At 48.3% G+C, this 13026-nt stretch overlaps 1 protein-coding gene across 4 annotated transcripts in view; it reads right to left on the bottom strand.

Moving 5' to 3' along the window:
* Positions 1–13026, bottom strand: part of FNBP4 (formin binding protein 4) — a 298745-nt gene that overhangs the window by 199429 nt on the left and 86290 nt on the right. For 3 of the 4 annotated variants that reach the window (XM_085646515.1, XM_085646516.1, XM_085646518.1), the window contains 2 exons: positions 9821–9924; positions 5675–5779 (listed from right to left, as the gene is read on the bottom strand). In XM_085646515.1, coding sequence (XP_085502641.1) covers positions 5675–5779; positions 9821–9924 — 209 coding nt within the window. The remainder of the gene's footprint in view (positions 1–5674; positions 5780–9820; positions 9925–13026) is intronic. The other variant, XM_085646517.1, reaches the window with a different exon arrangement.

Here is a 13026-nt window from a genome sequence, read left to right as displayed (position 1 = left end):
CTCCTCCCCAAGGATGGGCAGGGTGAAGCTTCAAAGGCATGCCGCCTCTGTGAGCTTCCCCAGGCCACTGCAACCCCCCACTCTGGCGGGAAGCTTGGCCGGAAAAGCCAAATAAGGGCAGGGGATGTGCCAGCCTGCCAACCCCACCCCTCAGGTGGGGGAGGCGAGGTGAAGCACATCTCCGGGCTCTCGCCATCTTGAAGATGGGAAGCCCTGCCCAATCAGGACTAGGCTACTTGCCCCCTGACCACTGGAGAGGCGCAGGATAGGGGGTGTACCCACCCCAGGACAGGGACCCATTGGTCCCTGCCCTTCACGTACCTGTAATCCCCCTAAATCTAGTATTTAGGGGCGCCTTGAATCTTCCTTCCCCAGATTCCAAAATCCGAAGAAGAGCTAGAAGAAAGAATACCTGCCCTGTGTGAGAAAGTGCCATCTTTCTTGCATGGTATGCCCCCACTTTTTGCTAAATTGCTGAATGTACTTTGGCAGGAGTCCAGGGTACACTTAATCAATCAGGTGCCCAGGGCCTATGTTCCTTCCTTAAAACACACCAACTCCAAATTGGCAAACCCTAGCCACAGGTCAGCCCCTGGTAAATGGTACCCTAGGTACCCAGGGTCTTGTGGCCAGGGAAAGCCTCTAGGGGCTGCAGCACTCGTTGTGCCACCCTTAGAGGCCCTGTACCCTTACACACACACACTGCCTTTGCAGGCTGAGTGTCTGGGTGCAGGACAAAACAAAGAGTCGACATGGCACACATCTCTGTGTGCCATGCCCATCACCTACACTGCCAAGGCATATCAGTCATCCCTCTAGCTGGGTGCCTTACGCCTATGGTGTGGGCACAGTAGCAGGAGCCCTGTGCCCCTACAGTACCCGGGTCCATTCCTGGGCACTGTAAGTGCAGTGCTGCCATTTAAGAGTACATGGTGCCGAGAGCTCGTCAAACACGAGCTCCACAGCACCATAATGGCAACACTGAAGACTGGGAAGTTTGGTATCAAACTTCTCAGCACATTAAACCCACACTGATGCCAGTGTGGGATTTAATGTACTAAGCACCCCAGAGGGCATCTTAGAGATGCCCCCTTACAACTAACCTACAATCCACGTCTGCTCTGAGGCTGCCCAGGCTGCCACACAGCAGACACGTTGCTGGACCCCTGGGTGGGAGAGCCCCTGCTCTCCCGGGCCTGCAACAATGCACATCCTGGGTGAGGTGATAAATCTCCTCCCCCAGGATGAGCAAAGGGAAGCTTCAAAGGCATGCCGCCTCTTGGAGTTTCCCCAGGCCACTGGAACCCCCCACTCTGGCAGGAAGCTTGGCCGGAAACCCCATACAAGGGCAGGGGATGTGCCAGCCTGCCAACCCCACCCCTCAGGTGGGGGAGGCGAGGTGAAGCACATCTCCGGGCTCTCGCCATCTTGAAGATGGGGGGCCCTACCCTATCAGGATTAGGCTACTGCCCCCCTCCCACAGGAGAGAGGCAGGATAGGGGGTGTACCCACCCCAGGACAAGGACCCATTGGTCCCTGGCCTTCACCTACCTGTAACGCCCCTAAATCTAGTATTTAGGGGCACCCTGAACCTTCCTTCCCCAGATTCCAGATTCGAAAAACTACAAGAAGAGCAAGAAGAACAAAGACCTGCCCTGCAACTGCTAAAAAGGGAAGAAGACACCAACTGCTTTGGCCCCAGCCCTACCGGCCTGTCGACTCTCGGACCTGCACCAGCGCGGCATCTCTAGTGGCCAGCAACCTCACCAAACCCCAGAGGACCTGGCTACCTTTTGGCTCTAAGCCCCTGGGACTCCCATGAGTAGAGGCCCTACTCAGAAACCTATTTCTAACCCCTGGCAGTAGCCCGGAACCGCGAACCCAGCACACTCTGCACCAGCCAAGCCTGGCCAGTGCCGGAGTGGACAAAGACCCTGAGGACGACCCCACGGCGACTGGGACCCCGAGTCCGGCACCCAAGAACCCCCCCTCGACATTCCGGAAGAAGCCTGCAGCCTCAGAACCAAGTGCCACCCCAACCGCGATCAACAAGAGGGTAAGATTTCCGACATCAAAAGGCACCCCTGCACCCGGCGCCCTGCGGCCCCCTGTGCCAAATCCCGGGGTACCCACCTAACCTACAACTACCCAACTTACCTCTCGAAGTGGTGGTGGCACCTGAAGCATCCTCGTCCCCGAACTTGCAGCCTTTTTCCCAACCGGAACACTCCCATTGATTTCCATTGAGCGCCCGACGGCTCAAAAGCACCCTGCACCCAGCCGCCCGAGTGGCCCTGGCAGTGCACTCTCTACACTAACTTACTTCCCCACTTGCCCTGAGTAAGTGACCAGGAGCCCAGCTCCCACAGCCGCGTGGCCTGCTAGTCAGCAGCCACCAAACCAGGCCCCCCTATTCCTCATAGGCTAACATTGGGCCTAACTCTCTCTGCACCCGGCCGTCCTGAAACCGCTGAGGGTGAACTGACTGTACCTACCTGACACTGGGAGACCCCTGAGTCTATGCCCACAACTTCAACTCTGCCAGTCGAGAACTTACCCTTAAACCGCGATCTTCATTTTCCTCATAGGGTAACATTGGCTGGCTTTTTCTTGGAAATTCTTCTAAGTGTGAACTTTTCAAAACTCAAAATATTCCCCAAAAATCAGCCGAGTACCAAAAACGAATTTACTCACCTGCTCTTAGGTGAGCAGCCAGTGCTGGATCTTGGTGCCCAGCCCTGACTCTGAAAAGTACCTACAACTACACTTACCTTTAACTCCTTTTTATTCCATAGGAAACCATTGACTGCTTTTCTGTGAAATTTCTTCTAAGTGTTGATTTCTGCAATCTTGAAATATTCTTTTAAAATCGTACAATTTCTGCAAACGTAATTACTTACCTGTTTCTGATAAAGACCCCAGTGCTGAGTCTAGGTACCCAGACCTGGATTACAAAAGTAACGATAAAGTACTCTACCTGCAACTTGAAATTCTTGCCATAGAGATCCATTGAATGTTTTCTTTGAAATATTTTCTAAGTGTCAACTTTTGAAATAGCTAAGTATTATTTAAAAATCAGTACAGTAATTAAGTCGACTTTCACCACTTGATTCTGAATAATGTCCCAGGGCTGGTTCTAGGAGCCAGACCTGGAATTCCAAAAGTAATCTGAAAAGTAATTGATTACAAATAACCTGAATTTACCATTGAGCTCAATGCATTGTTATGTTTAGGAAATAGGATTGTTTATTGCAACCAACTGTGACTATTTACAAAAATCCATTGCTTATTGCAAAAATATTTATATTCAACCTCTCATTCTGAGAAAGTATATTTTTATTCCCTTTGTGGCTCTAAAAATAAAACAAGCATATATTTTATATATATAAACCATTGGCCTAGAGTTCAGTTATTGAGTGTGTGAGACCATTTGCTGACTGAGTGTGTACAACAAGTGCTTTACACTGTCCTCTGGTACTGCCTTACTGCTCGACCAAGCTACCACTTTAGAGAGTAAGGTTATATCTAACTTTAGCCTCTGCCAAACCCTGGGGGACTGTGGACTCTGTACACCCTGTACCTATTAAGGAACAGTATATACAGAGTCACTTTCTCACACCCTGCAGCTGCTAAGAAGAGGAAGACACCAACTGCTTTGGCCCCAGTCCTACCGGCCTGGTGACCCTCAAACCTGCTCCTGCTCCAACCCGGCATCTCTTGTGGCCAGGAACCTCACAAACCCCGGAGGACCTGGCTACCTTTTGACTCTAAGCCACTGGGACTCCCATGAGTAGAGGCTCTACTCAAAATCTACTTCTAATCCCTGGCAGCAGACCGGAAACGCGAACCCTTCACACTCTGCACCCGCCAAGCCTGGCCTGCGCCAGAGTGAACAAAGACCACGAGGACGACCCCACGGGGACTGTGACCCCGAGTCCGGCACCCAAGGACCTCCCTAGACACTCCTGAAGAAGCCTGCAGCCTCAGAACCAGGTGCCCCCCCCCCAATCGTGATCAACAGAGGTTAAGATTTCCCAGACACCAAAAGGCACCCCTGCACCCGCCGCCCCCCTGTGCCCAATCCCGGGGTACCTACCTACCCTCCAACTACCCAACTTACCTCTCGAAGTGGTGGTGGCACCTAAAGAATCTTCGTCCCCGAGCTTGCAGTCTTTTAAAACCGGTGATTTCCCATTGAAATCAATTGAGCGCACGAAGGCTCAAAATAAAATGCATCTCAGCATTTCCATGAGCAGAACGCAGTTTGTGAGCGTTTGGAGGATTGGGAGAGGTCATTTATTAGACACCAACACAGCCCTTTGAATAAGCAACACAACTGGTGTACATGGCTGGCTGCATACGGTGTGCTTAGTTCATCTGTGTTCGGTTCTCTTTTGACCTGGACCTGAAGGGCCAATGCATGTTGCTTGTACTGGTTTCTCTGAACACTCAGGATCAGTCCTCAGCCATCTTCATTTTAGTGAAATCTACTCCACTGGAACAGGAGCCCCCTTCTGGTGCAAGTCTCATGAACATGGACCTATAGACCCCATGTTCCTGATACCAGGTTCCTTGAATACCACTTGTTTTTGGTTCCGACTAATCTCAGCCCCGATTATAAAGGTTTGTAAGAGTTTTTCTGGTCACGAGTCTGACTCAATGGGTTCATGGTGGAAGCAGCCAGTACAAAAGGTTTACTTTGGAGTTGTATGCGCAGCAAGCTTTGGCGAGGGAATGCATTCACCCACCCTTCCAGTGCTCTGCAAGGGTCCACCTGGTGTGCTGAAAGGTTTGCTGCACGCTGAACAGTGTAGAAACACCTCCATACCCCCCACAATCCAGATATTACAGATTGCATGCCAAAGAAAGATGTGCTGCTTCGATCTCCTACAACTAGACTACCTCCTACGTGCAAGGCTGTCAAGAAGTGCATTTAATTGGCACTTACGGCAGAATAAGAGTCGCTTATCCTGCTGTCTGGAAGGCCTGCACTGTATGCTTGTAGAGAATGGCCTACCTATCAACTCTTCTTCAAATGTACAGCACTTGTATATGGCTTTACTCAGGCAGAAGCCCTGGGTGCCACTGTGTACTTACACTTCGGTCACTAGCCATAGGAAGAGTGTTTTATCTAATTACTTTGGCACAGTTTGACGAATCTTCACAAAACTTTCCCCCCAAAAAAAGTTAATCCACCTCAGCTACTAACCGAAAAGGGTCAGTGTGATCCGTTAAGCTGTGGCCCACCACCCAGCGTGCTTCTGGTGAACCAAATATAAAATTATGAAAAAGTGGGGTCTGGCAGGGTTCTGGCCGCAGGACCTGGTCTAGCCGCCCACACAGGGTATACACAAGTCTCTCAATGGGGAACCAGGAGATGAAATCAAAGGAAACAAGGCTGGGGAATAGTTAAAACATTGAGGAACACTCCTTGTTTGGTCCAAAAAAAAAAAAAAAAGTAATGTTGTAACTACATTCTACTACAGAACTTGAAAAATCATACACCTATCGGGAGAAAGACTCAAATGGAGACAGAGGGGGAAAAAAACCCAAAAAACACGAGGATAAAGAGGGGCAGGACAAACAGGATGTAAAACCCTTGTGCTACGAATAGCAGATTACGCAAATGTCATTGCGACACTACTGGCAATACAAACCATGCAGTACATCTCACCTCAGTTTGGAACAGCAGCACGTGGAAGTTGGACACAGACTGCCGATTTATACCCAGGAACTCTAGTTTACTTGTGAGAATATTGGCAAGCTCACCAATCTGAAACTGGCAGAAAAGAAACAAGGCACATACTAATCAGAGAGCAGTTCTGAACACAGCTTAACACTACATTCAATAACATACAGCCCCTGCTACAGTAGAAAAACACCACTTCCCAGGTCATGAAGCCAATCCTCCCCACATGCACCATTTCAGGTAATTAATCTGCGATAACTCCTAGAAGTGAGCTCATTCTTTAGGTCTGGCTTCATAGTGCAACTGTCACAGAGCTCTACCATTTGTCTAAAATATACATGGGTCCAGAAACATTTCTCGTGGTGGCAGGCTGGTGTGTACCAGTCAGGGAACCCACCAGAGACTGGTCGTTTTTCAGGTGGCATCTCTAAGATGCCCTGTGTGTGCATTTTTCAGTAAATCCCACACTGGCATCAGTGTGGGCTTAATGAGCTGAGAAGTTTGATACCAAACATCCCAGTTTTCAGTAAAGCCATTATGATGCTGTGGAGTTCGTAATGACAGACACCCAGCACTATATACTCTTTATGGCACTTTCAATGTCTAGGAATTGGTCTAGACACTGTAGGGGTACAGGGCTCACGCACTTGTACCCTCAACACTGGTATAGTGCACCCAGCTAGAGGGACAGGGCAGTGGGTCTTAGGGATGGCACACTGGCGTATGTGCCTTGTCGACTCCACTTTGGTCTGCACCTAAACACGCAGCCTGCAAAGGTGTGTGTTGGGGGGGGGGGGGGGGGGGGGAGGAGTGAGTGAGTGAGAAAAGGCACAGGAGCTCAAAGGGGCGCACAATATTTGCTGCAGGCCTCAGAGTCCTTCCCTGGTCACAGTGCCCTTAGTACCTTTTGTGAGAAGTTTGCCTGGTATAAGCTGTCCACTAGTTCTAGTGGGCACCTTGTACCAGTCCAAACGACCCTTATTGATGATTAGGTTAAAGACAACCTTTATTGAAAGCTAGCCTAGTGGTAGCTATGGAGAGCTCCCTTCAGGCTAAGTCTCGAAGGAATGTATAGCAGCTTGGCTTACAAGATTATAACCTCCTGAGTAACCAAATGAAAGGAGAACCACACAAGGAATATATAAAATATATGTATTTATTAATAAACCATCTCTACTAACCTCTTTATGAGATTAGAGAACAAGGCACACAATATTAAAGCACTAGAACGACAGTAAATAGCACAATACATAACGGGCTCCAGGGGGAGACCGAACCATATACTAAGAAAGTGGTATAACAACCTACGACTTGACTAGACCGTGCCTAGAGCACGTAGAATCACTGGGACCCCAAGGAACCACCCATGGTAGTGACACAGGGGACCCATGGAGGACGGGGGCAGTGTGAGCACACAGAAGCGAGCTCCCTACAACTCTATGGGAAAGTCGCAGTTGAAATTTTCAAGATAAGGACACTTCGGAGAGGACTTCAAGCAAACCCTTTGGAACATAAAAGGTAGTAAGGCTAGCACCCTTGAGAGTACCGAGGTACCCGTGTTACCTATCCCAGAGGAACCGAGAGCATAGAGGTCAAGTGGTGTCGGAAACGCTTGTTGATTTCAATGGCGTGGAGTGTAGGCTGAAAATCTTCAGTGGAAACACTGCTCGGGTTCAGGACTACAAGTAGCCCAAAGCACAGCCTCAGAGGTCGCCAAAAAGCATATGCTGCTGCAAATGTACACGGTGCCCAGGGGTTCGGGATGCACGGTCCCCACGAGGGATACTGGTCTCAGGATTGCTGGGAGGTCAGATCAACCTCAGGGACGCTCAGGATCCCTCCTCCTGTATTGCAGAAATCTGCGGAGTCCTTCAGGAGCTGCATAGATGAAACTGGTCAGATGCGTTTAGGTGCCTGCTGCTGCAGGGGAGTAACTCCTTTACTCCAAGGGAGATTCTTCTGTCGTCCAGCAAAGTGTAGACCATCGATGTACTTCGTTTCTGCTTGCAGAGTTTAGTCCAGGTAAAATCTAAAGTCCTGTAGTCAGGTTTCCTACTTTATACCCAAGGAAGGTGTGGGACAAACTCTGGGGACCCACCTATGGGAGGGTCAGGACAGAGGGGTGGCTACACCCATGTCCTTTGTCCAGTTTCACGCCAGAGCAGGAGCAAATGGCTCCTGCGACCGGTTTGAGCTAGACTATGCATAGACACACCAAATGTGCCCCCAGTGCAGACAAAGCACTCAGAGTGCACCCACCCAGCCCCAATACACTAAAGCCTGTCCGGGAGGTGGTCACACCTCCCTGTCACAGGAAACCTATTGTCCAACCTTCCCCTGCCGGAGTTTCGTTTAGCAGCAGGAGGGCAGACTCGTGTCTGTGGCTGGCAGCATCCATCTTCTGATGTCAGGGTCGAGAAAGCTGGTACCAGGTGTACCGGTGTGGTCGTATTTCTCCCTCTAGGAGGGGGGAATTATACCTCCCACACCAGTTACTGGTGTGGATGTATGATTCCAAGGTGTTTGACACCAAACACGACATGTTTCCATGCAGCCGTTTTACAGTTAGCATTTACTGCGAGGTCATAATGCACTTATGAGTATATGGTTGGCTGCATCACAAACCACCCCAGAATAGAGGTTCCGAAGGCTGCAGAGGGGCTCTGCTCATGCAGGAGCACCCTCTCACAAAACCCAGCACCCTGCCATCAGGATTGATAAGGCCTGCCATAGGGGTGACTAATCGGTTTACATGTGCAGTGATATGGAGAGATATAGGTAACCTATACCACAGTAAGGGGTGCATGCACCACCTTACACAGACTGCTGTAGCAGACCTGTGGTGTAATTTTGAATGGTCTCCCAGGGGTGGCATAATACATGCTGCAGCCCCTGAGAGACTTCTGGGGTACCTATGCTCTGGGTACATAGTATACCATATACTAGGGGCTTATAGGGTACCCCAGGATCCAATCTGGAGTGTACCTAATGTACATGCAATCAATTTAGGGAGAAAGCAGATAGACTGGGGTCCTGATTAGCAGAATCCCAGTCAGACAAAAACCAGCAAAACACCAGTTAAAAAGTGGGGGTAACCATGCAGTCAGATTCCACCTTCCTACACCTACACCTTTTACAAGGGACTGACATGTGGCCAGAGTGCGTGAATTGGGGGTACAAAGGTACAGTTTTGGTAAAGACAGGCCCTGGGAAACTGATTGGCAGGGACCCAGGGCACATAAATTCAAAGTGCATCAATAGTCGCCTGGTTATGCCCCAAGGTCTCCACTTTCTGGCGTGAGGTCTGTACTGCCATTTCAGAGATGACCTCCTTGCCAGTTCAGCCTGACACTACCTTCACCTAAGTTCGCTCAATGATGCATCGCGCTGCCAGACCCTATTGTCTGAATTCTGGGACCTCATGCCAGCTAGATCTCACCCACTCGATATCTGGGGACCCTTAGTTACCTACCTCCTGGCTCGCACCTCCCAAAGCCCGGCTACCTTTTCCATGCTCCCCGCCGGCACTCCACCCGCCGGTGTAGGTTTAGTTCACAGCCTCCCCAGTCTCTACTCCTCCTCAGTTGGGCCCTCTCCCGTAGCCTGTGCGCCTCCTATCAAATGAGGTTCACTGCCCTGTTGTGCCTATATAACATCTGCCATGTTATCGCTATCTGATGTTCGGTGCTATTGGTCTACCTCCTTATTTTCCATTGTGCTCATGTATGTGGTGCTTTGTCTCGGTGCAAAAATGTAAATCGTCTATGCAATCTTGTTAATAAAGGTTTTTTTAAAGAGTGTGTGGGGGGGGGGGGGGGGGTGGATGGGGGGGTTAGTGCAACAGGAACCCCAGCTTACTACAACCACTTAGTGGAATCATATATAGAGCCAGCTTCCTGCACGCCTGTTCTGTGATGAACATTGTAAAATGCTTCTTGTAAAAACTACACAAAAAAACATGTTGGTGGAGTCATTGTTCCAAATTTTTTCCTACCAACTATCATTTGGTAGGCTAGTCCCATGCAGCAAACATTAACAACCTGGATAGCTGGACGTCATCTAAGTCGATGCAAGCAGACAGTACAAAAATAGCGAGTCAATTATTCAAATCCCCTTAATCTGAGTGGTCACCTTCAGATCCACGTCTTCCTCTGGTTTTGGAGGAACACTTTTGTCATGGACTGCAGCCACTTCAGTTTTCTTCACGCTTTCCACAGCACCTTCAGAGGGGATCCCTGAAAGTTTAAACAAAATAAATTGAAGTCCTAATTCAGAGAACTCTAAGATCACACTGCACCTCCCACCCTGGTTGCACACCAAATCCACACCACGTGGTCATAGAGCTATTTACTCACATAGAGCAGTCACAGATTCTAGTAGCCAGATGGAAGCATTACTAATCACAAGACATCACCCAGCTAGTTCTTGTACTACCGGTTGTGAGAAAGTGGCTCTGTATATACTGTTCCTTAATAGGTACAGGGTGTACAGCACAGCTTTCCAAACTTTTCATGTGGGTGACACACCTTTTAGAGAATCTTCAACTAGGGACACGGTAACGCGAGCGAGTGCAGCGAACGAGCCCAAACCACCTCAGGGGGGCTCCCCCCGAGAAAATTGACAAATTAGTGGCCAAATGGTGCATTTCCAAGCAAATTTGAGAAAGCAGGAAGGTTAATAAAGCAATTGTGAATCTGTTCTAACAAAGACAGTGACTGGCAAAACTGGTTGTAAGGAAGGTTAGGTTTGGGCCTGAAACAAGAATATAATCATGCACACATTGACACATGCCCCAGTGATTTACGGCACAAAAAGGGAGGGGGGGGGGGGGGTGCACGCACTGCCAACCCTTTCAACCATGCACAAAGTCCACCTGTTGCCTTGCTGAATATGAGTTATACAAAAATCCGTTCAGGAAGGGGGAATTTTGAGTGGTAAAACTATCATTCAACCTATCAGCCGGTCTCTGCGCATTGAACTCAGGTGGGACTGCTTTCCTCATTGCAGCGTGCCAAAAGGCAACAGAAATTAAGACAAGTGATATGTTTTTCCATTCAGTACTTTGAGGTAAAATTAACCGGATATAAGACATAAGGACAAATACTTACATGCCATATAAATTGTAACTATATCAAAATGTATGGGGACACAACATATCTCACGAAAACCATTCATTGATTTTTAAACTGAACTGAACTGATTTTTAAAAGAAAAAACATGACATTGAAGGTGGAAGAGCCACGCCAACATTGCCCATGGGAAATTCTAATTAAGTTGGAGAACCACATTTCTGAAACCTCAAAAATGGTTAGGAAATCAAACGGTTGCCCGAGCTGTGTTATCTTTCAATAATCTAGTTCTGATCTAGTCAATAATATCAAAAGACTTAAGATTGGACTAGAAAACAACGAAGCAAACACAAGAAGATGATGAACGGAACGCTGAAACTTTGCAGACACTGACCCCCAGTCACAGAACTGGGTTTAATCCATAATCATTCTTTAGCTCACTGTGCCACCTCAGCTCAGACCCAGCTATATGACAATGAATTTACACTGGAAGAGTAAGCAGTAAACACAGAGCTGGAATCTCAACCAATTTTGAAAGTTAGAAATATAAACAAAGCATTTACTTAACAGCAAAAAAAACACAGCTTGCTTGAAACGTGACTTTCGGAACGTACAAACAACCAGAGCGCAACACTACCTTGATGGCTAACTGACCAACTCTAGTTTTACAGTTATATACACAAACATCTCAATCCAGCATATAGTAAGGCTCACTTTAGTGCACAAGTAACAGAGCAGTCATAGGATGGTAAGCATGTAACACAGGTTATTTGAACATGGTTTTTCAAGTGCGCAGCTTTAAAAATGAATGTCTAGATTAGAATTAGAGAAGCCAAACTGAGGCAGCTTGCGTCTGTGACTACATGATCCACACTAATGGTAAAGTATCTTCTGAAATTTGGAGAAGCCTGGTCAGCCCCAGGTCTGTTATTGTTTGCTAGGCATAAATGTGCATACAAATATGTGACATTTCCAGACTCGAGCACACACTCTCTCACATACACACACAGATATGACCCAAAGAAGTGAATACCCGTGTCTAAACTTCCCATGGAAAAATGAATGGGAAAAACACATTTTGGGACTCCTCTGCCGCTTTCCTAGGCCCCCGCTTCATAAATCGGCCAAAACTTTCCATTCGCACCCTAGTTAAAAAGTAGCACTCTTTTAAAATGCTTTGAGGAGATTTGTCAAAAGGATGTCATGTTCAGTGGTTGCTAGAAACCATTTGCTCCCTGGTAGGTTGGGGGGGGGCGGGGGGGGGGCTTACGGTGGCACTATGAGCTAGCTGGTCTATAGGCCAACATATCCGGCGAAGTTGTGTGGAATCAGCCTTGATACCACGCCCTTAGTTGAAGTTGCCCGAACAATGCGAAAGTCCTATGGGTTGTTAGGAACTACACAACACTTTGCTGTTTGTGCATTGAAAATTGCTCCTGCAAAAGGCTTTATATGGAGCGGTTGCAAATGAGACTTGACTGCATTTATGGTGAATCCTCGATTGTGGAGAAGCAAAATGGTCTCTTGAGTGTGCTGCAGGGACTGGTTGAGATTTACACTCTTTGGCAGCTTACCATCAAGTAAAGGAAAGAAGTGGATGCCCCCTCCTTATCTGTGCGGCGACAACCGCCAGCCACATGGTGAAGAAACTTGGGATGGAGGTGACATTGAAAGGTAGCACCCTGAACTGATAATGCTGGGCACTTACAGCAAATCTCAGGTACCACCGATGGGCTGCATGGATTGTTATGTGAAAGTAGGCGTGTTCGTGAGATGCATGAGATCTACACCCACCATGTGGTCATCTTGCCGGAGGAAAGGTATGACATTCTGCAGTGTTATAATATGAAAGTATTCTGAGAGGATGTATATGTTGAGAGGCTTCAGATCTAGAAGAGATCCAAGTGTGCTATCTTTCTTGTGGATGAGGAAGTATAGGTAATAGACTCCTGCCCTACTGTCAGCTTGGTAATGGTTCGATTGCGCACTTATGAAGGACTGTTGGAACCTCTTGCAGCAGGTGAAGATGTTCCCCACTGAGAATGTACTTGCGTTGGGGGGGTAGTAATAGGCAATAGCCCTGCCAAACTAAGTGCAGTACCAGGGTGTTTGTGATCTATCGCCATGCAGATTGGAAGTACTGGGGCCTTCCAGGTGTTAAATGATTGGGGTGAAGCAAGAGTCATTGTTTGGTGGGAAAGGCACCTTTACTGGCACCTCCTTTGCCCCTACCCCCATTTTTGTTGTTATGGAACACTCCTCAAGAGT

The sequence above is a fragment of the Triturus cristatus genome, chromosome 3_1 (genome assembly GCF_964204655.1).
Source record: "Triturus cristatus chromosome 3_1, aTriCri1.1, whole genome shotgun sequence".
NCBI classification, from domain to species: domain Eukaryota; kingdom Metazoa; phylum Chordata; class Amphibia; order Caudata; family Salamandridae; genus Triturus; species Triturus cristatus.
Note: the sequence above shows the minus strand (reverse complement) of the source record. Positions and strands in the feature narration are given on the sequence as shown.